Here is a 27,578-nt window from a genome sequence, read left to right as displayed (position 1 = left end):
AAACAGACAGAACAATAAACAACCTGGGAAAGCCTACATAATTAGGAATGCAAGGAAAAGTAGAAAACTTAAAGCAGCATTCAATGGCTAGCAAGGAATGAAGTGGCTTTCAGGGGGCTGCCAATATTTGCAATTCATGAGGTTTTCTAGAACCTTAGAATATTCAGGTGTATCTGAATTCCAAAGACAGTGGCATGTGGACTAGGCATATTTACCACAACTTTGTAAGTTCATATTCCTTTCAAAGAACCACAGAGTAGTTGAGGCTGGAGGGGACCTCTGGAAGTCATCTTGCCCAACCCTCCTGCTCAAGCAAGGCCACCTAGAGCCAGGTGCTCAGGACCATGGCCAGACAGCTTTTGAGCATCCATAGGCCCTTGCAGACTTGTATCCAAACATAGACAGTACTTCTTACATTTCTCAGTTTTTTTTCTGTAAATACTGTTATTTAAAATTTGATCATGGAAAAGCTGAACTGATGGAAACAATTAAGGACACATGGGCTCTTCACTAAAATATAGTTTCCAATATTCTGAAATAACAGAACTTAAAGCAACCACTTGCTATTTTTGATTTCAGGCAATTGCAATGGATCCTTCTTTTTGTATACAGAAGGCAGACACAGGACCCACTTTTCTGTAGAAATTTGCAGCCACAACTGACTTTCTCCCTTCCATCACATATGACTGCAGTTCAACCTATCACCCAGGTGGAAGGACTCCACAAGTAGAAATCTTGTGTCTGCATCAAGAATAGCAATCTCATCCTCTTCGCTGAATGCAAGTTTTGCTCCTATACATGCCAGCTTTTTTTTTTCCTAAGCAGTGTATTCACATCCTTACCTATATGCTTTAAGCGATTCCCCCCATCAAAAAACAAGATTACTAAAAATAAAATGAAGCAGCTTCCATATAGAAAAAGTTATATTTACAGTTTTATTTAGCAGAGTTAAAGAGCAAACAATTTAAACACTGTTGTTGAAAAGTGTTTTTACCCAAAGTTGCCAAGATCTAATAAGTTATTGAACAGAAATATCGGGCGTAAGGCAATAATCCTGACCACCCCATCCCCAAAGAGCAGAGCTGATAAAGGCGGTAGAAAATTTAGACTGTGATTGACTTAGTTTCCAAAAATAAGACAGAGATGATGAAAACAGGGTTCCACTCTTGAGTATATCTTTAACATCTGCAGATGAAGGAATTTCTAAAGCACGCAAAATGCAAAGACAATTCCTGTTTCCAAGGGAACATTCAGTGCTTTGAATCCAAGAATGCTATGTCCATACACAGTGGTCAGTACATGACTATGGCAACACATAGATGGTAAAAGATTAAAAATAGGATTAGAATTTTTTCCATTCCATGTCATCAGGAGGATTTACTTCTACCTTCCTTTTACCAACATCAGACCAGTTGGTGCTCAGAACTGTGCCTCCAGACTCCATCTGCAATATGAGAGAAAGTTTGTTTAGTTTGCTAGAGGAATTCTAGCAACATAAAAGCCACATTTCTTACAGCAGATTAACAAATTCTGAAGAAAGGTGAAGAATTTTGCTTCACGTAGAAGCAAGTTACACAGGAATTCTGCGTACATATTGAATAAAATTTGACAAAGACATCATTCCATAATCTTCAGCCCAACAATACTTTTATCAGTACTGGACACAATGAGATGTTACTTCATTAACAAGAAGCTTTTAAAAGGTCAGTCAGGTTCTTGCCTATGAGGGCTACAAATAAAAGGAAGATATAAACAATTAGAAGGAATTTAATCCTTTCACTCATGGCAACTCTTCAAAGCTCTAGATGAGCCAAAAACTGTATCTCCTTTGATAACACTGATTGAAACAAAGAGACCAGTGACAAAGCACAAGCTTCACTGAGGCACAGACTTGGACTTCAAGAGTCACATTCATTAGCGTACAACATCGTAGCTTTCCGCGAGACTCGTTATACCAGTATCTCCAACAGAATCACTGCCATTCATTACAGGCCCAAGGTTTTGGTAGCTAGAGGCTTCCTGGCTCACGCAAAGCTTAGTAAATTGTGTCAGTGTGCAGTTACACATTTCTTAAGAGAAAAGGAGTGAAGACTTACAAATGATTTGTTCATGGCACGTTTCACTTCATCTGTACCATCTGAATAAATTTGCTGGAAGAGTTTATTTAAAGCAGCATCTCCTTCTAACTTCTCATTCTTCTCCTCTTCTTTGATTTCAACTACCAGTTTGTCCCAGTTCCTTGTATAGTGAGAGGATGATGGATATAAGTGCTGGGTATCTGAAAACAGAAGTGTTAGTTAACTAAGCATTTTCTCACTACTTTTAGAGCAGCAGAGAACAGAGATATGTATGTATCCGACGAATCAGAGATGATAATGAAACAGGAATCTGAAAATGCAAATGGATTCCTCCTTACAGATATAAGCACTGCAATAACAAAAATAAAGGAAACCAAGAAATCCTAGAGACTACATTCAGCAGCTGCAAAAGTTTACTTTTAAGTAAACAGAATTACATAATTTAGTTAACCAACAAAAAAAATGGTGGATAACAGCAACACAAATAATTAAAGTCAAAACAAGGCAGGAGATATTGCCTGATAGTAAGAAAAAAAAAGCCATCAGCCCAGAGCCATAGGAAAATTTGAGCTAAATTTAAGAAAAATAAAAATCTGAAATCAATAAATCAGGAAATTCAAATTCTCTCAGAGATACATTGTTAATCTGTCTTGAAAAACTGCAAAAAAGTATTACTTTCCAAGAGAGTTGGAATACTTAAATATATAATACTTAATCATTTAAGCAACAACAGAGGTGTAACAATGCATAGAACTGCAAAACAGTGACCAAAACAGTTAGCCAAACAGATAAGCCCAGAGGAATTAATGACAAGCATATATCCTTAACAATCCATCAGATTAATGGAAGTTATGACTAAATTTAATACCTAAGTTTTAGTAATGCCCTGCAGACTTTTTCTGTCAATTCTTGGCAGTAAAAACAAGACTATTAGGCTTTTCATTGTAAATATGAAGCTGTGGTTTTACTAACAATATTTGACACAAAAAATATTATTAATAACTGCAAGTAACTTAATATAAATAAACCATTTAATACTTAGTAGTTCAGAGAACAAACCTGGTGTAAATTGCTTTAACTTAGGAGAATCTCCCTGGCCCTCCAGCTTCTCCCATCTTACAGCCTCTGGCTTCTTCATTTTTATCTCAACCTACAAAACACAAGACAAAGAACAAATTAATCCAGATGGCAAACAGTTCTGCCAAATAGTTTCAAAGTAGTTGGATCCTTTAGCAGTAAGAAGAGAAATACATTCATTTTTAGAAACACAGTCTCTAATATGAAGCCTATATTTTAGCAAAATTTATCTACCTTACAAGATGAAGTTACATGACTTCAAGTCACATGTCAGCTAAGCTCTTATGTGGCTGCATATATCTTGTATCAGACTTCTACCCTTTAGTACCACTTACGTTCTTCTGCTTACTATTCTCTTGATTCTTTTTGTAAATTACGGCATCCCAAAAGTAACGATCAGTCCCAATGTCTCTACACTGCCAGGCACCAAGGTATTATCTTTCAAGCATCCCTTTTTTGCCAGTCAGCTCTAATAATCAAATAGCACTTTTGGAAGACTGCAAAATCCAACTGTATCTAGGTTTACATTTCATCCACCAAAAATTGCATATTTGATGTGTAGTAGACAAACCAGAGAAACACCCTGGGACTATGCAGATCTTCCCACTGGAGAAATTCAGAAGCTGTATTCATTTGGTTCAATGAACACACACTGCTATGGAGAAAACTGTCTAGTATTCTTTGACAAAACTGGCAATTAAAAAATGGATATGGCTGCAATTATCATAGGAGAAACAAAATTAAGCAAAGTATGTTGTGCCCTATTCACAATTACACATAAACTCTTTAGACAACAATATTGAAATATTTTTTGTAGTTAACCTTATCCTTTGATTACAGGGTCACAAAGTTGCAAAACAGTATCTGCAAAACAAGGACTGTCTAATGTCACTCCAAATGACAAATTCACTTAAGAAAGTGTCATGAAGTTCATATGATGCTATTAATTAACTGAAATCAGTGCCTGCTAAACTTCAGCAGTTCCTTATTTGTGAACAGCTCAGCAGAAGCGAGGTCTTAGTTCCACCTAAAGCCACTGTAACCTGGGGATCCCTGCAGACCCAAGAACAAAGGCACCACTGTAAAAGCCAACCCTAGAGATCCTAACAGCAAGCTCCTTGCACAGCATCATGTTGATCTGAAATTTGAACTTTATTTAATCCATTCTTCAAATCAGTCATTGGTAATCAACAGACTGAAATACCTTATAAAAATAAAGAAATGAGCTAATTTAAGTTTCAAAGCTTCCATGTTTGCAATCATGCTGCATTTTAAGAATCAGAATATTCAATTACGATTGCTTCTTTTTCTCTTCCCCCCACCCTGGGGAAGCTACCATTTCCCTAGACAAGTTTGAATACTTATTTTCTACCACTAATTTGTACTGAGAACAACAAAAAGTTTAAGACATGAGGCATGGAATGCCCTTCAAGGCAGGGGAGAGTTTCAGTATGTTTGTAAGTCCAACACCCTCATGTATTTGAATTCCCTCTCCCCATGTCTGTTGTATTTCTAATGATGTTTTTAGCAACTTTACAAGTCATAAATTAAGCATCAGGGTATCAGTTTTTAAAATAGTGAAAGTCACAGAACCAAAAATAACCAAATAAAAATAAAATACCAGGTTACTCTAGTTGCTCAACCTACTGTCCCTAAAGAAGGCCTGTGTTCCAGAGTTTTATATTGCTATCTGTAAGGACACAGAGATTCCTGTTGAAACTATGCAGAAGCAGCATTCAAACTGTGCCAATAGTTTTCAGTAAAACTAAAGAAATCATTAAAGCCTTCTTCACTGGACTCCTTTAAAAACACTTTGGAAACTACAACCTTATAGTTCATTTTTGAACACCTACACTCACAAATCTAATGCTCTGCAATTAGCTTAAGGAAGCTAAAATATTTGTATGTCTACATATAAGACAAACAAGTAGTTCCATGAGTGCCAGAACTAGCAGGTTTGGGTTTTTTTCCAATGGATTTAGATCTCAATGTCAAACACTTAAGTTAACTAGCCACTTACAAAGACACTAACTAGTTACAAGTGAAACATGGGTATTGATTTAAAACAACTTGTCTCTCCTCTGCTTCCTATATAACTCTTCTCAACCTGAGGGAACTGTATTATCAATTCAGCTGCACATATAAGTAGAGGCGGCCTTATTTTTAAGATTTTATACTCTGCTTATTAGTGCATCCCCCCATATGTTCCATTTAAAAAAAAAGTAAATGCTTGATACTGAGACTGCTCAACCCTATACCTCTCCAATTCCTCTTCTGTTTCTTCCTTCGCTATCTCCTCTTACCCTCATACTTCAGCCTTTCCACTGATATCTTTCAGTATCTCAAATACAGACTATTTCATCCACACCAAGAATGACCTCTAACACAATATAATGCTTGATGTGAGCTACTAAACATGGAGGTTTTTTCGCTCAGAATACAATCCTCCTCAAAGAACCCTTATAAAGACCTTTAGCTATTTAGAGTACTCTGCGCACGCATAAAAAGGAGAGAAAAAGGAAGATCTTTACTTTTGCTGCTCCAGCAATCGCCCTCTCCTTTTTTAATCTACTAGTTCTTACACTTTCCTCTCTCGAACTGTCCCTAAGCCAGTACAACATGACAAACGTCCCTAAGGAAAAGGAAATGCTACAAACTAACTCCCAGTGTAAGATGCAGGTTTCTTAAATCTAAACCATTGCAACCCTGACAACCTAGAAGTACAGACAGCTGAAAAACTGAGACAGAATGTATTTATGACATGATTAAACCTCTACCCCATCTACTCCATCCACTTCGATTGAAGTTACTCATTAGGCAAAGTGGCAGTCAGCAGCAAAACCAGGGAAATCATTAGCTGTATACCATCATACAACCACATTTTCAAAAAATATAAAGCTATAGAATTCTGCTTGTGAAGGCGCATATTTCTTCAACTTGAGAGCTTTATTTGATCTAAGGAGAAACAACTTTGTGAGTCCCAATTGCGTGCACAAACGGCAATAAATGCATTTTAATGAACATTTTAAAAGCAGATACTGATAGCTATCACACAGGAAAGTAACATATCAGTACAGACATTTGTGTCATATCTAACACATGAGTACGGTTAGCTTTTTCCTCTCCTTTGAAAAAAAAGTACTCAGGCAACAGAAATACATCAACACATTGCCAACTACTTTGATTTAACATTTATATTTCATAAAACGTATGCCTGTGTGCCTCCTGCCAACTTTAGAACAAAAGACAGGAACGTTTCATTGCAAATTAAATGCTTTGCATGCCACTTAAGGACAAGCCTAATTCCTCAGCGTCTGCTTGTAGCTCATGCCATGCAGCCACCCGACCATCTCAGTAGCCCTCCACTAGGACTTGCTCCATGACATTAGTGCCTTTCTTGCATTGGGAAGCTCAAAACTGGACACAGTACTCCAGACATATGAAAAGTTCCAATACAGAAATAATCCACTTTGTGTTGTAATTTTTAAGTTCCTGGTATTTCGGGCTCGAAGTGAGCAAAGCAAAAAGGAAAAGAAAAATGGAATTTTGACAGAGTAATTCATGCACTAATTGTTTGAAATACTGTCTTGAGAGAAACCAACCACTCTGAGAAGAGGGTTGAATGAGGGATTCATCATCTAGAAGAAAGCCCATCTGCAGTGAAAGGATACAGAGAAGTTTATACTCACAGAATTTTCTAGTCATAAAAGTAATCAATTTTTTTTAAAACCTATCATAGATTTAGACAAGTTTGTTTGCAGCTTAATCCAAGCACTAGCTATCAGAAAAGATGCCACAGAGTTACTCTCATAAGCTATTCTGAACTATTTAATTGGTAGTGTAAGAACACAACCCCCCCCCCCCTTACTTTAAGGTGACTGGCATAAAAGAGCATTTAAGCTTGTTTTAAGAAAGAATTTCTCCCCTTAGCTACAGATAAACACAACACTAGTTAGCCAACATTAATTTTCTAGGTAGAAGCTTATTGTCAAAAAGCCCAAACCTTTGATGAACTAGATTTCACTTGAACTTACATTCTGGGACAGACATTGCCCGTTTAACTGAGAAACATTAAAAAGGGAATGAATTCTTATCTTCCTCCCTAAAAGATGATTCTGGTGTACACTGACAAGTTACAAGAATTTTTTTCTAATTTCTACTGTGTTTTATATTTTACAGTCCATGCTAAGGGAAAGTTCACTCACCACTGGCCAATTTGTGTCAAGCTCTGATCAGATAGATGAAGGAAATCAGAACTGGCAAAGCCTAAGCACGAGTTCAGCCATTAATTTTAAGATGCATCAAAAAATACCCTTTTAAATTCTGATGTTTTGCTATATTAAACACACCAAAATGAGAATTCAGGGTTTCCAATCAACTACTTAGTTATTTACTGAACTACTGACTGCTTTGTCCGAGTTGTAAATTCTAAGTGTTTAGAGTTGTCATTTTGCAATCACCTGATGTTATTTTGTTACCTGAATTTAAGGGTAGGACAAAATATCACTATCTTCTAAAAATGTATGACCTATTCAAACTTACCTCAAAAGATAATAAGCACATACAGTTTTGGTATCCTAGTTATTCAAAGATCTTTTATACATTGCTTATATTCTGAATTCCAAGATCTTTGGTCCATAACTTTAAACGAAATATACTAAGATTAAAATAACTCTCTAGTGTTATCACAAATAAATGATAATTAGGAAATTTATTCTGTAGCGAATATATTGCAATAGAAGGGATTTAGCATGCACCTTTCAGTTTGTCAGTTATGTACTATGGAGAACTGAGTGGAAAAAAGTCCAAGTTTCCACCTCACTGATATTACATAGCAACCACTTGTTAAAATTTTGGATTTTAGAGAAGGAGCCAGCAATACAGATCATTAGTTATCCTAAAGCTCTTTGTCACTGCATCCTCAATGTAAACCATCGCTCTTCCAATAGTTCTTAAATCCACCTACTCTCAAGACAGAGAAAAACCCTTATGCATAGTTTCCCTTTATGTATTTATATAAAGCATGGGCACTGACTTATATGCTTGTTTAAAATATAGTTCTCAAGAGTATTAACAAGTTTAAATCTGCCCCACGCCCATCTGCATTCATAAAGAAGTAAAAAAAACCCCTCAAACTTATTCTGAGCTAAGTAAGTATCATGCCAATCACTGGGAAGGTTTCTTTATGGTCTAGCCAGGAAATTGCTCCAACTAGCCCTGCCTAAGAGATGGAAGAAATTTCAGAAAAGTATCCAACTCATATCTTAAATATCAGTTTATAATTTACAGAAAAGGCTCAAGAATATATATGGGAGATAAGAATCTGTATGAAAGCCTCACAGAGAAAACAAGTACATGAGAGCAGGGAAGTCTGCATTCAAGTGCCTGCAAGCAATTTAATGAAAAGATCCAAAATGAGAAAGTATCTTTTAAGGATCGGACTGCAACAGTAAGAAGCAACTTCAGTTAAAATAAATCTGTTCCTCTGTATATCTATTTGCGTACATTTGCCTCTGAATAAAGACTCTGACAACAGTACAAGAGTGTGCAAAACAGTTTGACTCTTCGCTTTTCCTTTACATTTAGCAACAGGCATAGGTGTGCTTTTCCAGTAAGTTGCACAGAGTATTTCAGAGTTTGCGAGGCAAAACGTTGGTTTGAGGAAAAGAAACATTCCACTGATGCACACTACCATATTCTTGGCATGAAGCTGAGAGTGTGCTTCTACCTCAGACATCTCTATTAAGTAACAAATGCCAACTGTAAAAGAGGCTGAGGATTTCTAACACCTCCCCTGTTTGCAGCACAACTTTGATCTCTAATTAAAGGACAGTTCTGAGGTAAAGAAACCACTTTTTACAACTTTTTCAAATGGCTCTTAATTGCTGCAAGTCATTGCTTGCAAAAAGCCCCAACCACTGAAAACTGAAAACTCACAGTAACTGTCCCCAGATTATTCGTAGTTGCAAGGGCAGAGGCAAAGAAAAAGAGAAAGCACTAGTTCAAGTTTCCTTCAAGTTCATAAGCACATGTGCATGCTAAAAGCATATACTCATCCTCAATCCCCTCTTCCAGGTCTAAGGTGAAAAAAAACCCTGAGCATCACCCAGAACACAACAGAAGAGCTAGAAAAACTGCTCACGTTACACAAGTTTCCAACAGAACATGGCAGAATATTCCCCCGGATCCCAAATACACTGACTGATAGACTGAACAGAAGAAGGAAAAAGAAAGCGAGGCTGAATGCGCACAAAGAACTGTATGAGAACATTAGAAATCCTTACACTATTTGTACATTTCTACTTTCCTGCCATATTCTCTGCGCAGAGAGAGATCAGCTAGTCTTAAACATATTTAGTCACTCATTTTAAGATTTTATGCGTTTTACCTTTTATGAAGGGAGCATGATGATATTATGCACACTGAGCTACAGGATAACTGCACACAGGCAATTTCCAAAAAGCAAACTTGGTCCAGCCTTTGTATTTTGGCTCCCTCTTCTGGAAAGGAGTAAAAACCCAAGTAGCACCACTAACAGGTACCGTCCTCCTGTATAATGCTGAATGCAACGTGTAGTTTTCAGTGTGACACAGTTTTTCCCCCCACTTCACCTGACACCTGAACACAATTGAGGATGACTACCAAAATACACAAAATCCTACCTGTTGTGTACAAAATCATGCTACATACAAAGAGCAGATCAGCTTCCATTTGTGAGACACAAATCTCAAATTTCCGCGGTGTTTTGGAGCTGCTGTTACTTTTTGCTTGATCAGATTACTACAGTCAGACACCTTCGACAGATAAGAAGTATAACCAATAACATCAACTGATCTAGTTATGCTAGTTATGATCTATCAACTATGCTGTTCATGTACAAGAAAAAAAATGCTATGCCTGTATAGCAATTCCCTCAAGAGAAGGACTCAATACAGTTGTATTCAGCATTTTCTCACATGAACATTAAGTTGAGGCCTTAGATGATCTGAATTATATACCGAACAACACCCGGTAATTCGAAGTAACTCACGACTAAATGTGAACAGGAACCATAATCAACTCAAAACTGAATTTGCAAGTAGTGGTATCTATTAAATAGCAAATAAACTTTTGAATTAGGTAAAAAAACAGCTCCAAGCATGGCACTAATACATACAGCCACTATTAAAGGCAGTCTATCATCTGTAAAACTGCTGACAATTACAGAATGTACAGTACTAGGATGCATAAAGAAAGAGATGAAGATTTTGTCTCAAAACTGGACTTCACCCACACATTAGGCTGTTCTTGAGTCAGTGTCAAGCGTTTTACCTCTTCTAGCTCACAGCTTGAAGTCGAAAGTCTGCAGATTATGAACATTAATTTACTTCTGCTCATACAGAAACCATTCAAACACCTCCAAACATCTATCAAATGCTAACTCTGTACCATTTGCTAGTTCTGTTCTTTTCCAGAGACTTTGTATCTCAGAGCTAGACACCGCATGGATTTATTGAAAGGAATAATTTCTACTTCATTGCTAGGAAAGAAACAATTCTTAAGGTATCAATTGCATTTTTCACCACTGTTAACATTCTCTGAAAGAACCAATCCCAAAGTCTGTAAGTTCCGTCTGCTCTTTGCAGTTATTGTAGAATTTGTAATTCTGCAAATACAATTAAGGCTATTTTCTCTTCCTGAATTTACATCTTTACCTTTATTCTATTCCTTTGCATTTGTCAAGTGACGCTGAATTTCAAGCAGTATTGAGAAATCCCTCTCCAGCTTCTCTTCATTACTAAAACACACAGGATTGTTCTACTATCTGCCACTTCCATTGCTTCATCCTCTATCCATTACATTTATTAGTTTTATGAAGTTCACAGGAAACCTGAACTATGCACCACATAACTTGCCCATACATTCCACTCCGTTTCCTCATATATTTCCTCCTACAACTGAAAAAGACAGACCAGACTCTTCGTTGCCCAGTGAAGACTACACGATGCTAATGGCAACGTGGCTTACATCTTCAAAGCAGCAATACAAAATAAAGCAATGTGAACACATGCAGTTAATTCTTATCTGAAATTATTAATCCACAGGAACAGATCTGTTCCTGTCCCACGAAAACACAGTTTCTCTAGGAGTGTGTAGTAAAAAGTTCCTATAATTGGGAAGACAGAGATTACGTCTTTCTTTCCAAGTCCTTACAAAAGTACTTCATGTAAATAGTACAAAATAATTTGTAAAGGGTTTGAGAAGTTCTAATAGGATAGTTTATTCAAAGTAATAACTGTGTATTTTCCATTCTGCTCATAAGAACAAAGTACATACACAAAACTTACAAAAAGAAATCTGAATTTCTAGTATTCAAACACTAAGGCTGCACCATTCTCTTAACGCACTTAATGTTTTTCAAAGTAAGAATATTCTAAGTCTTTAAAGAGGTCTTTGCATGCTTAACGTAGAGCTGCTTTTAATTTTTTTCTTCAGTCAGACTCCATCTGCTGGTCGGAACCGGAATTAGCTGGGGCATCACTTAATTGTATTCCTTCACTATGCCTTCACAGTTGTCCTTATACTATTCTTTTCTGCAAAAGGAAGATGTTGAAGCACTGACTTCTGCTGTTAGAACACCCCCTGTGTTCTCTCTTATCCCGTTTTGTCTCAAAAATATTCTCTCACAGTTATATAGGAACATTAACATTTGAAAATAAAATATTTACAATTCAGACCCTGCCTGAACATAACTAAAGCTTTCACACCACTTTAGGAACCTCAGTCTAAACCCAGCTCTACACTACTCAAGATTATTTCAGAGACTAACTCAGGCTAAAGATGGTAACATAGAAAGACAAAGTCAAGTTCATTTCAACAGTGCTCAGTAGCATGCAGATGCTTCATAGAAGTAATGGTAAACTTCAAGACAAATGAAAAGTATAACACAAACTAGATAGGAATATAAAGAAAACAGGACCTCACAGTTACTCCCGTCCATGCCCATTCCACTCAAATTTATATACATTCTAATGGACTAGCCTATTTTCTACATACTTTGAGCAGTCTGCGTATCTCCCACAGCGTAAGAGCTCACATGACTCAAATCACATAACCTGCCCAGCTTCCTCAGAGTGAGGAGTAGAAAAATGAGACCAACTTTCTATGGCAATCCTCTCACGCCATCTTGGAAGTCCCTCTTCCCTGAAATGATGTAAGAACTATTATAGGTACCTTTCTGAGAAGGGAACAGGTAAAATGGAACATGAGACCACAAAGCTATTTTCGAAAGCTCTGCACAACCACTGCTGAAATACAAGGAAAGAATCAACACACTCCTTCAGAGATTCAGGCCTGCCTCTACGGACAAAGCAGATGTCTGTCTATGCATTATACCAACAATATATTATGCTATGCCAGACCACAGACAGTTTCTTTATTTTTCTATACCTGTAATATATAAGAAAAAAATGCTGAGAGAAGCATTCTCTCTCACACCATGCGATTTTCAAGTGTCTCCAAGGAAGTACTATTTCCAGGAACAGTGTGGAATACACTCTCTTGAAAAGCCAAGAACAGTTAACCGTATGGCTAACCTTTACCAGCAAGAAGTCATGAAAGGGTAAAGAATTATTTCAGCACTGAAATCTTCAAAGTCTGATTTTTATTTCTTGGGCACACAAAGATAACAATGCTTCACAAGGCAATATCGGTTCCTAAAAGTTTAGTAGAAAGGTGTTCATACTTTTCTAATACCTGAATTTTAAGAGCAAAGACCACAGTTTTCCTTCTACAGCAACAAGTAAAAGCATCCTCAACATAACTGTCATTTGCACTTCAAAAAGCACCCTCATATTACTATTTCTGATATTTACACAAGTTTAGAAAGCGTCCCACTGGCTGAAAAGCACCTTGAAGAGAGAAGAAACATTTCTATATAAAAAGCAAGATGATATAACTGTTGCAGAGAGACAAGACAATAGAGCAGAAATCTGTTCAACATCAGGAACAGTCAAAGAAATAATTTACACTTTAAGAAGCTTACCTTTGTTGAAAGTACTTTAAATGTACTTTGCTCTGGCACTATAGAATGAAGAAGAACAAGCTTTAAGTTGTAGTCTTCACCTGATGGAAGTCTCACTGATGCATTCATCTGTTAACAGTTGAAAACACATCTCTGGTCATCTTAGAGAGCAGTTTTCCATTTCCAAGTAAAGGATTGCCATTTGGCACCAAGATTAAGTGATTAAATTAATGATCCGTCACTAGGGCATTTACAGCATCAGGCATCAGAATTTCAGACAATGCCATTACATTCCTGCATTATTGAACAAGGTGTTTCTAAAGTATACTAGAAAATGAACAGGAGATTTCAATTCTTAGCCAGCAAGTACTCAAAAAGCCTATTATCTTGTCAGCTTGATCTGCATTCTTTGGGGAAAGAATTATATAGCAAATGATGTATCAACACATTAATAATTGAACATGAAAACACTTTGCAACTTCCCTTCTAATACACGCAAACTCTCACACAATTTTAACAATCTAAAGCAGATAGTAACAACCAAGTACTTGTGGTAGTTCACGAAGTAGCAACTTAGTTGAGAATAAGAACCTAACTCTTCAATATTCTCAGCTAAATTAAACATGAACATCACTGGCACCGCATATGGTACTAATAGATTACTGCACTTCCTTGAAATATATGTTTCGCTGCCATTAAGAATTTTAGTAATGCCAAAACCAAGAAAAAAAACACTCACCAACATTCATTCATTTTCTATAATTGTCCTAAAGCAAGATATTACTCATTCATACCTATTTTTAAAATATCTTGCCTCCGTCCATTCCTACACCAGATGCATGCATTCTCAAACACTAAGTCCAGATCACTTCCCCCCCACCCCAAACACACAGGCAGCTGAAAAACAGATGTTCCCTTTGTAGCATGCACACCACACTATTGCTTGTGTATAAATCCTATGGACACTGCTATGGCAAGAGATCCCAGTTCACTTGATTGAGCATACACACATCTACAGCAGAGCGGTACATAAAAAAAACCTCAGAGAGAAGACCTCTTGTACAGTTTTTTTCATGCTATTGCAGCAGATAAAGTTCATTGGTTTAATTACTACATCTTAGGGAATCTAGGGATGTGTATCAATAACCAATACAAATCACCTCTTTCTCCGAGAACTGCACACTGACATCATCCTTCTGCGCATTCTTGATCATTATAGTCACAATTACTTGAGATTCTGTTTGGTACCAGTCATATCTAAAAAAAAGAAAAAAAACAGGAGAGAAGAAAAAACTGACTGCAAAAAGATGTACAGAACAATACCAAAAGCTGGAACAGTACACTGTGTAGTTTAATGGGGGAGAGAAGACATACAAAATTAGATTTCTTCCCCTTCCTCTAACAGAGCAGCTGCAGAACTGACAAGATCAGTAGTTAAAGAACAAAGAATCATTTTTAATCAGGAAGCATATAAAAATTAGGCCACTTTCTTAACCAATTCATAATATTGTTTGCCTGCTATAAGTTAAATGGCACTTTTTAGTTCAGGATCTTAAAAGCCTCTCAAAAACATTACGTATACTAGGCACAGTGGGGCAGTCTTTGAATTAAGCTCAGCCTGAGAACTAGAAACAGAAGCCAGAATGCTTACTCCATTCCCCACTCTCCTAGTGAAGAATAGTCTCCTGAAAGTACAATTCAGTCTGAATAAAAGCAAGGACACTGTTTGAGAAACATTTCACTTAGACTGCCATGTTCTAAAGTTACTGAAAAAGAATTTCTACAGTCATTATCTTGCTTCTTCAATCCCCAAGTCAAAGAACAGTTATATGTCAATTATTTTAATTCTCACAGTAAAGCTAAAGTCAACTTACTTGATCTTTGGTGGCAGAGGCTGCTGCTGGGTATTCTAGTTGAAGCATATTCCATTGGAAAGAAAATTACATCAGTGTAAGTGAAAATATACCATGAAGTACTTTTCAAAGACAAATCATTTTCAGACTGATTACTCTCCTTTTCTTGATTTATGTATGTGCATTAACTTACAGGTGAAGCTCTTCACTGTTCTCCTAGCCATTTATGCCAGATTAATAATTAAAAAGTTTCAACTTACATTAAATAGATCAGTCTGTAACTTAGAATATATTGGTCAGACATTTTATAAATAGCAGTAAGTTCAGTTTTAACTCATTTTCTTCCTGGATAAGAAGTATACCTAAAGACACACAGTGGCTATGTTGCTAATCTTAAAGTCGTGATGGAAACCTGAAGGAGATCTGAGAACTTAGGGTATAACTGTTAAACATAAAAACCTTTTAGCTGTAAGATTTGTCTTTACATACACCCATCATGTTTTCTGTACACTTTTCTCCTCTATCCTATTCTTAAAATGTAAAAAAAATTGAAGTAACTACAAAAGAGGGAGCAGAACATCCAATGCAAATTCCCATTTTTGTCTCCAAAAAAAAAAAAGGGGGGGGTGGTGTCAATTTCAACATTTCTTCTGAAGTTTTCCAATTTACAAAAAAAAGTAAACTGAAACCTGAACAAGTTACAGCAGAAAAAAGTCCGCATAAACCACCTGCAAGCTACTGGAGAAAAAAGTTACTTCCTAGCAGTCACAAGCAAGTTAGCATTGACAAGATGAGCTGGTTAATTTGTAGAATTAGGCCACAAACTGCAAGCAACAAAGTTAAAATTTACTTTAATGAGTGCATAGTAATTGCGAGATTTGTATGCCACTCCTAAGAGGTTTCAGGGTTCAAATTTTGCAACCTTGGTCTCAAATAAAAGAACACGTTTAGAAGAAAATTAAATCCTTCAGAACTGAATGCAACAGAAAAGATAATTTTTAAAGCCTGAAAGTTGTAAGAAGCCAGTGAAGCCTAGAAGTATGCTCTAGCTTAACAAAGGAATTGAAACAGTAAATATATTAAGGAAAACATCTTACCACTTCTGTCTGTGATGCTGCAGAAAGAAAAAAGTTGCACTTTCAGAAAAAGGCAAACTGAACTTACAAGGCATATACTTATTCTAGCTTTCTTCAGTTACTCCAGACATTCTGCATTTATTCCAGTCTCAACAGTAGAAGAGTTAATAACATGCCAGTTCTACCTCTAGTATTTTGCTTTTATGACACTCTACTTTTTAAATCAGACTTCAATCAGCAACTTGTGCAAAGGAACAACTGTAATATAAAGCATGTTCTGATTAACAGAAGCAACAAACTTTAGATTACTGTCCTCGCTTATCAGAAACCTATACAGATCTTTTTTAATGAAAGCAACATCACAGCAAACAAAAGTTTTAAAAAATATCACTTCCCCGAGTCTGTACTAGGTTTATCATAGATCCACAGGAACAGCACAAAGTTCTCATCAAATCTGTATCTCATGCTAGGCAAACACAGTTGGGGAATGAGATGGAAATCTGGCAGAGAAATTCACTTATATGACCTTAAATATACTTGGATCTAAACTATAGCTCAGTATTTCCTCTTCTAAATATTTTTTCCCTAAAACATTTCAGATTAAATAGAGCTGAAAAGAAAAAAACCTTTCCCTTTGCTTCTTTATAATGCATACTGCTAAAAAGAGATAAAGATTAATAAAAAAATAATATTAAGTTGTAATTAAAAAATCAGAGGGTTTGGGGTTGGTTTTTTGTGGTTTTTTTTGGTTTTTTTTTCCTGGTGTATCAGAGAACTAAGATAATAGCTCAAAAAAGAAAAGACAGGAATGAATATTCAAGATAAAAAACCAGGACAACTGAGTTGAATCAGACAAAACACTACAAAAAGTAATTATGACATTAGAGAAAGATGTGTATTATAACCTCTTTCCTTGAGACAGCAGAAAAAGTTGTCACCCAAGATAACTCCTTGCAAATAAGACTGTGCATGCCAATCACTTATCTAATTTCTCTATATAAAAATAAACCCGGCAAAAATGTATCATGAAGCAGGTTCATTCCTACACAATAGAGATTCTCCTCTATTTGGTTTTTAGACAACAGGTTGACTAAACTTCTATTATTTCTACTGCCCCATTCTCCAGTGTGCACCACAAAGAGGGAGGAAGTCACAAGTGAAAGAAAAAACTACATCAGTTATTGTGTTGTATCTCATTAAAATCCACCAGCAGTTTAAGGACGGTGGATGAATTCATTGCCGGGGGTGTCAGTTTGTAGGAAGGTATGAAAGCAAACTATACTCACACTCACTGACTACCACAGATAAGACACCAGAGCAGCAATTAGCACCTGACTAAGGCACTCTCCACATGGAATCAGAGTAAAATCCCCAAATTTCCACCTCTTTCCAACTTTATATTCTGCAAGGCTTGGAAACTGATTTTGATGCTGTTTTTACAAAGCAAGTTGACACATGCTTCCACAGTTAAAATTCGCTAACAGCTGTATATGAAAGTGAGTTAAAATTAATTATGAATGTCTGAACTTTAAATAGGTAGTTCTCTGTCCCAGCTAATTATTACACTAAAACCCCAATATTAACGTTCCTCTAAATCTGAAGTATAGAAATGTTCAGGATGTATACTCTGAGAGAAACAAGAGATAGGAAAAAGTGACTTTTTTTAAAACAAAAATTTCTTTTGTTGTAAGTAAGAGATAAGCTGTAAATCTTTGAAAAACATGACACAGCTTCAAAGCACAGGGCATATCGAATCCCTTATCAAGTAAATATGGTTTCTCTTACCATTTAGTGTTTCCTCACATCTTTTAATCCAAATAGTAAAGGTATCATCTACATCTAGAAGAGATCAAACACAGTAACATTAACACTCTTCAAGCTCTACATGTATTGCATAAGAACAATTCCTCACAACTGACAGTTGAAACAAATTCATCCCAATCTCACATCAGTTTACTAAAAAATGGTATTATTTCCTAGTATCTTCTTGTAACCTCTGTCATTCCAGTTAAGCTTTAAGTATTTTTATACAACTCTACTATTTAACTCTGTTAGATTTAATTAACTTCAAATTAATTTGTAGGACACTAGATTTTGTCTGAACTGACCCAAATACACTATTGCTTTCCAGTCTGCTCAACCTCTATATAACTGTTTGGAAAGCAGGAAGTACAGTTTTACACATTTTTCCATTACTCTTAAAATTGTTTTTTCAAACACTCAGTCAGTTCTTCCTCCCTAGAGAAGTATCAGAAGAGACAGTCTGTTCTGAGAACAACCCAAAGTTGCACAACTTTTCACAAACACCAAGTATTTTCTCCTGGTGGTTTCACACAAACTTTACAAGCACATATGAAGTTTCAGGAGTGTTAGGAATACATAGGTGCCAGTTCCACTCTCCTATTCTCCTAGAAGATCCCCCTCACCAACCACTGCCTCTTTCCCTGCATCCCAGCACATTTTATAATTTGAGGTAAAAGAAATATTTTTTTGTGCTCTATAATTGCATTACCCTCCCAAAGAACTTAACAACAACTTCTATTAACAACTTTCTAGTTCAGAAAACTTAACCGCATCTTCACTTACTGAAGATCGACTGCTAACTCTTAGAATACAAGAGAAGTACCTACTAAGACATTTCTTTAAGAAGTTGACACATTCCACGTTTACTAAATTCATCAGGTGGTCACAGCAAAAAACCAAGAAAATTTGAGTATAATTGCCCTAAATCCACATAACATACTGAAGAGTAACAGATCACACTGCTTCTTCAATCTAAGGCAAACTAATGAACTCCAAAAATCCACATGCATCTAGTCATGGTTGAATGAAAGGAATCTTGCTTCCTAATGTTATTTTAAAAAGTAAAGAAACGTTGCACATTCAACAATTCATCACGTCAAGCACTATTCAGATATCCCTGTAGGTGGGTAACAGGAAGCTTGCTGTGGTACCCTGGGCCTGTCAGTCCTACCAGTAATGAGCACAAGTAGGAAGCTCATTGTTAGCATTCCAGATGAAGATTTAAACAGCCCTTACACCAGTGTACTTCTGCCCCTTCGCGTGGCACAGAAACCAGCCTCGCGAGCAAAGAATTCCCCACCATAGCAATCCTCTCTGAGGGAGGAACAGCTTCACAGTATGTGACAAACTTCCCCTCTGTGCTTTGTTCATTTGGCACTAGTGGCATTTAACTGGAAGTTAACTGTTTTGCCAAAACACTTACGGTCACAATTGTTTTCACCTGGGATCCATCAAACATACCACAGAACTGCAAAGGCATATTCTGTTACTGACATAAACTTGCCAGCAAATTAGGTAATATATGGAAGAGAATCAACTAAAAAAAAAAAAAAAAATCTGTATTTTTGAAAAGCCCTTCAAGAGACTCCTCATCTCACAGCAGGTCACAGAATTTTCTAACAAGATATGGGAAGCACAGCAGAAACTATCTTCAGATGAGAGAGTAATCAGGAAGGACTGGTGAGTTTCAGAAACACTTCAACTGGGTAAGCAGCAAAACAATGGCAAATTAAATTCAAACAGGTAGAAGTCAAACAATTCAACACAGGAAAAAGTTGTGCTGTATTTCAGGGATTCTGAATTGGCTAAGAGGGTCCTGGTATTCACTGACTTATCTAAAAAGGTATCTGCAGCTCTGTGCGTTGTTGCACCCTACGTGAGGTTAAACAGAAGGAGAAAAAAATGATACTCTGGCCTGAGGAGATTTTGTGTATAATCTATATTTTGAACAACTCCAACTGACAAACTAGAAAGGTGACAAAAATCCATGCACATGAAAAGCTTCAAATTGATAGTGGTTGCTTGGGGTAGGGCAAGAATATGAAAGAATAGAAACTAATAATTCAATTAAATTCAGGAGTGATGAGTTTGGAGATGTATGAAAAGTCACCTATCAAGTAAGGAAAGCTACAGAAGTCACTGGAAGGAATCACCTCCTTTCACAGGAAGATACTAAATAGAGAACTTGGCTAGATTGCAAAGACACATTTGTCCTTCTAGTGTACGAACTAGTGGAGCCTACCTAGTTATCCAAACTACCAAAACTGAAAGAACTTTAGGAAACTTCTTATAATTTAACTCATATTCCAGAGCAGCCTAAGCTCACAACTAACAGTTGCTGCAATTCCACCACATACCCCTTCCACCACCATTACCACTGCCCTAACAGTGCTCTGCTGCTTCACTTCTGCTGGCTTCAGCACTCAAACCCTTCATTGCTCCATTTCAACACATTAACCCAGAGGAAAAAGACTTAAAAAATAGTGCTTTTCTCCAGACTTAGTACATTGAAAGAAGAGGCTAAACAAGCACAAGAGTGGGAGGGAGCACAATCACTTGGCAGCAAGAACACTCCCATGAAACTCCAGTTTTAGATCAGAGGAGCAGATCACTTATTTGGGGGAAGCAAAGCAATTACATTTTTGCTGAACCTTCAGGTCCCAGCCACTGTTACAGATGAGACAACACACTAGAAAGATCCGAGACCATGACAACGCTTATCAGATTAGTGCACTTAGCTCTGTGTAACCTTTCAAGGTGCTTTTCTTACCATTTTCTTCTGCTGTTGGGAAGGAGGGAACGGAATGAGAAGAGGGTTTTGGTTTAAATGGAGTATAGGAGGGAAGAGAAAAGAGTTACAACCATCTTGCAATTGCTTTGTTGTATGCTTCCCAATGTCTTCTACCAAAGCTTTCTGTATTGAATTACTCCTTTCCTACTTCTAGAAGAAATTCAGATTTTTTTAGAAAAGAAAAAGCTCTAATTCTCCCCAAACTAAAACATGTGCAAATCCAGCCAGGAAGCCAACACTTTACCAAAAAACATATATAATAAACATGCTTCTGTAATTAAGTGATATCTAATGTGAGGTGAAAATCCATTTTGTCAGTTTGAATACCCATCAAGTTGCATGTTCTGCCTAAAGACCAGTCTATCAAATGGTTTAACAACTAAGAAATTCCAGCTATGTATAAGGAGCCTGTTCTGTTCAGAAACATTTCTACGACAGTTAATGCCACACCATTGCAACCATTTATTCATAAGACCTCCAGAAAGCAGGAAAACACCCTCCCATTTTCTAAAGCAAAAAAAGTAAAAATCATGTATTACCTGGTAAGAATTCTGATAAACATTTTTAAGCAGTTTTACACCTTCACGCAGTGATTGCACAAACCTTCCCAAAAGCCAGACATCTTAAGTTAGGCACCTAACTCATTAGCCTTGGTCTTCACTTTCAATGAACATATTAAAAAAAGCTTTTTCTCATTAGTAAAGGAATATTGTGCACACAAGAAATTTTAATACTTACTGTCCAACCTCTGTCCCTCTCTGAAAGACTCTAAAGCAGATGCATAGTTTTTAATATGATATTCACCTAACCTGACATGAACAAAGAAAAACACAAGGTAACAGTAATTACTTTTCAATATAATCCACATTCTGAAGATCACAACATCCTTAGTTTACACACTATATTGATTAAAAATACACATGTAAGAATTTAAATCACCGAAGAGGTATGTTTTTGAAATGGCTAGAATGTTAAGATAATCACCCCACTCAGTTGCTTCTTATAACCCCAGCTTTATTATGGATGGGTTACAAGCAGCATGGCATTAACTTTATTCATTCATGGTGTTGCAAAAAGTTTGTACAGAGCCATAATCCAAATACTAGTATTGCCCTACAGATTATCACAATATTTCCAAAGCACAATATATGATACGTACCCTTTTCTAAGGAGCGCTACAGCATTACTGGGGTTGAGTTCTAAGGACTTCTTTGCATCTGCAACTGCATCTGTTGGAAATCAGTTTAAAGGTGAGGAACATAATAATATATTATAAAAAGCAGTGAACTGTGAGTCTTTTAGTAGTGCATTTTTTTTAAGGTGTACTATGTTAGCTTTCTTAGCTTGCACGCAAATCACACTGTTTCAATTAAATCTAGCCACAACTGCTATAGATGAACCCTTCATTCAGCTACAGAGCTCTATGTAAGATGAAGCATGACTTTCATTTAGTCAAATCTTCTACTTAGATCTGAAGTGTGAATCTGTTTGTTTTTCACTGGAAAGAAAAAATAGATCAAACCTTTAGTTATTCAGTTAATCTTTTTCCCAGGCATTATTCAGTTATCACATTCCTACCATGACAGGATTCAGTCTCTACAAAAAATGTAAGGATGGAAGATACTTACAACACAAAACTTAAGATCTGCCTAAGAAGTCTACTTAAAAAAAAAAAAAAATCTGCCAAGATAGGCTACAATCAAATGGAAAGCTGGGACTGCAGAGTACCCAATTCACTGGAAGTTTTGCAGAAACAAAACAAAGGCAAAGAAAACTATAAAATAATACCCTAAGTCTAGAAGCAGCATACTAAGTTACAGCTAACACTTTCTGTTATTACTATATTTGGCTGCAGACTGAAGACATCTTCTGTAAAGAACATGTCATAATACACTTGTAAGAGGATTCTGTGTTGTCTGAAGATGTTACCAGCATATTTCTGTAGAAGAATATGAGCATAAGCTCGTTGACAATAATATTTGGCATCATCTGGATTCTCCTCCAAAGCTGTTGTCAGTTCCTGTAAAGACACATAGAAAAACATGAAATGGCACCTCGGAAATCCCCATAAAAATGCAATACCAAACTCTGTCAAATAAGAGACATTTCAGAAGAAAATATCCTGAACTGGCATGAATGTTTAGCTTTTGCTTAGTTCTCATTCACAAAGCCTAAACATCAGAGCTTGAAGTACAAGGAACCTGCCAATTATATCAAATTCAAGGAGCCTGTTTCTTACCGAGAAGGAAACAGGACTTTCAAATGCCCTAAACATGAAGTCTAATGCACAGGTGATCCTCTATATTCCAAAGACCTTCTTACAATTCTCAGCATATTTGTATACAAGTCTGCTGGATTTGAGGAAGCACTGCAGTATCAGGAATTTGGAAATCAACATGCAGTATGTCAAAACACCTGTGTGAGGATAACATGCTCAAAGCATTGTAACATGTGATGAAATAGCACATTACATGATATTACTGAGCATAGGAGATTGTTCTGATTTATGCTGAGCACAAAAGCAGGAGAACAAAAGACTTACAGAGCACAGGGCTCACAGGAAATATTGTTGCACAATGTAAATAAGCATAAAGTAGCCCCTTGTTAGGGGAATCACTAGTTATACAGATTGAAATAATTATATTATGCTCACTATGAGAAAAGTTTATGACCTTTGCACAACAGAATAAAATCACAGTGACTCGATGCACACACCTAGAAAGAGTATCTCCAATTCTCCCCTTATTAGTGAGCTAAGTTCTTCTCTTTGCTAGACAGTAGGTCTTCTAAAGCCACTACAGTACATCACTAAGTACAGTAACTCAGTTTGCTAAGTTGACTGGACTCCTACTCAGAATTTAGCAAGCATGAGGGTGGCTAAGATATAGGCTTCAAACCTGCATGAATATTAGTACAGTACAGCTGCCAAAACACTGTCCCACCAAGCCAGAGAAAGAGAGCAGAAGGACCTGCCTTAGTTTTAATTCAGATCAGTACCTTTTTCTGTCTCACAGCTGTCACAGAAAACCCTTAAGCCAACTAGGAGTTAAGTGGCCAGAACAGCTTCTTTTAGCAGTAGCATGAGTTCTTATCAGCATAAGATACAAATAGGTATAGCATACAATTCTAAAACCTTCAGGGTCTCTGAAGAAAGTGGCAGGCAGTAGACAGGTGTAACAAGCAACACTTGATCAAATTACATAGATGCCCTCTTAAGACTTAAGGCCATGCAAAAGCAGGTATTACAGAAATATTCATGGCTGTAGGTATTCCACATGGGAGGTACATGAGGTAATGCATATATTAAGATAGATGCATATTATTCTGAGAGGTGAAGTACAGCTTTTGACCCTCAAAACCAAGTGGGGTCTGGCTTTGACACTGAACATTGCAGGCACTTCACAAGCAGAGTCACTTCTGTGACAGATCACATCTCACCCCAAACATTATTTCCTGTGATTTACACTGATGACAGAAGCACCGATTAGAACCAGTGCACAACGTATTAATGGATTGTTCTGCAGAACTAGCCCTCACCCCAGGAAAGCAAAAACAACCAACCCCAAGCATCCTGAACAGCGTGAAACTCATCTCCCTGTTGGCTTTTTGCCAGTAAGTTGTCACATCACATTCAGACGCACGAACACACGAAAAGAAGTTACTCCCTATAACACAGCTATTTGAGAAGACAGCTGAGTGGCAGCTGGGAAATACTCAATTAGCACCAGGAACTCCAGATTATGGACATCAGCAACAGTTACTTAGAAGAAGCTTAGACTTTGTCCTCACAAACACTCAAGTATGTGCTTTCTACATATTTTTACTCTAAAGGCTCTCACCATGCAACCAAGTTGCAAATCTGTTTCTAAATACATTGGGACCTTTCAAGTCCCTCCATGCTAATGATAAGAGTCTGTATGAATTAAAGGCGCTTTTCATCTCCTGAACTACTCATGCCTGAATTTAAGAGGGTCACCACCCTTGTTTCTCTTTTGGCAAAACACCTCACCAAAACAAAGTCAATGAACGTTTGTTTCAGCAGTTAGAGTTTTAACACACAGTTCTGATTCTCCCATAAATCAAGACTCACATTGCAGAGCATTTTACAAATAAAAGCAAATAGAAAACATGTGTATTCCACACAATTAACTATTTTTTCAGCTTAAAATGATAAAAAAAGTCATTAAAGAGTTCACAGCTTTATCATTCAGACAGTATTTAGAGATGGATGATGACCTTTCAGTTGTATCAGATCCAGGTACAGAAAGCCAAAGCATGCTCTCCAATAGTTAAGGGAATCAAAAGTCCTGGGGACGCAGTGCAGAAATGCCATGCCAACTGGACACAAGTCTAGTCAGGTGTGGAAACATTACACAGCACCATTTACAGGGTATCATGCCCCAGATTAAGTACATGAGCTAAAAGACCACACCTAAGATCGTGCAAACACGTTATACTACCTGTAGATCCAAGCTTCTAAGTCAGCAAAATGCTACACTGCACTATGGGAATTAGCAGTTCAAAGATTATCAAGCACAATCTGCCTACTCAATTCAGTACTTTTAAAAAAGGCTTCAAAAGTGGCACTAGTATTACTGTATCAGGTATTAAATAATGCCTATAGAATGCATTACATCCTGTTTTGAAGCGCTAAATGTTCAAAGAACTGAAATATAAACTAGAAAAACAAAGCAACTATGTTAATACAGAAAAAAAACCCAAATGCATATTCTGATAGTATTCTTTAATACTTCCAAAGACCTTTTGGTGTTGGGGGTTTTTTTGGTTTGGTTGGGGTTCCCCCCCCCCCCCCCCATAATGGGAAGCTTACGTTTTTTTTTTTTAGAACTTAAATTAGTTTTACTGTGTCAAATATATTTGCAGGTTGCTTTTTAGAGGTCATTTATCTTCTGAAAAACTTTTACAAGCTACAGCCTAAACCTCAAAAAGCTGTAAGATTTAGCTTCATCCTTTTCTTTAGAGAAAGATAATTCAGCATCATCTTATGCTTCTGCCACCTACTATATTCAAGCAGAACTAACCATTTACATCCTCTCCCCTTACAAGTATGTTAAACAGAAATACTTAATCCACTCTCCAGTTCTGTCTTCTTATTTACCCTATTTTAAGTAAAAATAACCTTTCAAAGTATGTTAATACATGTTAACGGCTAAAATCATAGAACAGGCCAGGTTGGAAGGGACCTCAAAAGATCACCTGGTCCAACCTCCCACAGGAAAGGGAGCCCAGATGAGATTATCTAGCACCCTGCCCAGCTGTGTCTTGAAAGCCTCCAGTGATGAGGACTCTACCACATCCCTGGGGAGATTGTTCCAGTGAATGATTGTTCTCACTGTAAAAAAAAAAAGAAATCTATTTCTTATATCGAGATGAAATGAAAATCAGTTCTGGTCCCCACAAAATACAGAAACAGGACAAAAATAGATCAGGGCAGAATAAAAACTAATAAAGGTTGAATACATTTCTCCAATAATCTTGGGGCTTTTTTAACCACAAATAGCAACGGATTTAGTTATCTGAACTACCTCCACGGAAGAGAAAGGTGGTTTTGTTTGGTTTTTTTCCTTCTTTGCAACACAGGCAGCACAAGGATTTTGACAGAACTGCGCTGAACTCCTCTGCAGCCGGACCCCACACGAGGGAGGTTTCCCGGGGAAACTCTGCAAGCCCCCCGCCCGCAGCAAGGGCCACGGCACGACGCTCCAGCTGTTCCCCTCGCCCCTACCCGCGGCAGAGCACCCCGGCGCCCTCCCGCACCCCGCACCGACGGCTCGGCAGACCGGCAAACTTCGAACGCCCGAGGGGCAAGGCCCGCCGCCGCCCCCGAGCCCCCGCCAGCCCGCCGCGGCCCGGCCCAGCCCTCACCTGCGCCGCTGCCGCCGGGTCCCAGTCGACGTCCCCGTCCGAGAACCTACCGAGGAAACACAACGGCGTAAGAGGGCGAGGCGGGGGCGGGCAGAGGGGCGCGGGGGCGGCGCGGGGCGGGGAGGCAAAGGGGAGGGGGGGGGCTCACCGCGGAGGAGCCGCTCCCGCCGCCGCCGCCATACCGCCCGCCGTCCCCAGGAAACTTCTGGAGACGCTGTGGCACCCGCGCAACCACCCCCAAGGCCGCAGCCGCGCAAGGCTTGACGGGATGCGGAGGGGCGAACCGGCCCCACAAGCTCCTCCCGCGCCTCTCCGGGCGAGGCGGGGCGGCCATGGCTACCGAGGCACGCGCTCCTCCTCCCCCTGCCATAGAGCTGGAGGACCGGCCGTGGCAGAGGGGCTCGCAAGCCCTTTCCGCCCGCCTCTTCCTCCCCCGGCGGCGCTGAGAGAGATGGCGGCGCTGCGGCGGTTGCTTCCCTGCCGGAGTTTGCCCCGGATTGCGGACAGGGCTCCCAAACGGGTTCCACGCAGACCGGGGAAAGAGCGGGCAGCTGGCGAAGCCGCCATTTGGGGTGCGAGCCTGAGGGGAAGGGGGGTGAAGACTGAGACGTTCCTGGCCACGGGCGCAGGGCCGGCCCGCCCGGGAGGCAGCGGGCTCGTCTGAAGCTCAGACGCCTCCTCTCGCCCCAGCCTGAAGGGTGCCCGCACCCGCCGCTGTAACTGGGCCTCAGCAGCTCCGCCGCTTGGCAGCTCCGCCCCGGCCGGCAGTGCTGGCAGCCTGAGGCCGGCCGGCCGGCCTCCCTCCTCCTCCTCCTCCTTCTCCTTCTCCTTCTCCTCCTCCTTCTCCTCCCCCCCGCACTCCCTTCCCTGAAACGCCTCAGAAAAAGACGTGCGTTTTTCTCTTCCGCAGCCACACGCGCGCAGAAAAGAACTGCGGCCTCAAGTTTTTCTGAGTCAGCAGCGGCTGGGGTTAGAGATCGTGTGTTCTATTTGGCAGCTGCGACAGGCACA

The 27,578-nt window shown here is 38.5% G+C and overlaps 1 protein-coding gene across 1 annotated transcript; it reads right to left on the bottom strand.

Moving 5' to 3' along the window:
• Positions 1-931: 931 nt before the first annotated feature.
• Positions 932-26,747, bottom strand: SUGT1 (SGT1 homolog, MIS12 kinetochore complex assembly cochaperone). The gene is made up of 13 exons (XM_059820857.1): positions 26,716-26,747; positions 26,568-26,613; positions 22,611-22,701; positions 21,841-21,910; positions 21,420-21,490; positions 17,873-17,926; positions 16,109-16,125; positions 15,033-15,058; positions 14,319-14,415; positions 13,180-13,287; positions 3,138-3,228; positions 2,097-2,278; positions 932-1,444 (listed from the first exon to the last, which is right to left on the bottom strand). Exons 1-13 carry the CDS (start codon positions 26,745-26,747, stop codon positions 1,343-1,345), a joined length of 987 nt encoding a protein of 328 aa, XP_059676840.1. The 3' UTR covers positions 932-1,342.
• Between the last annotated feature and the right edge of the window lie 831 nt (positions 26,748-27,578).

Source organism: Gavia stellata, chromosome 1 (assembly GCF_030936135.1).
Source record: "Gavia stellata isolate bGavSte3 chromosome 1, bGavSte3.hap2, whole genome shotgun sequence".
Lineage (NCBI taxonomy): Eukaryota > Metazoa > Chordata > Aves > Gaviiformes > Gaviidae > Gavia > Gavia stellata.
This window is presented reverse-complemented; position numbering and strand designations above follow the sequence as displayed.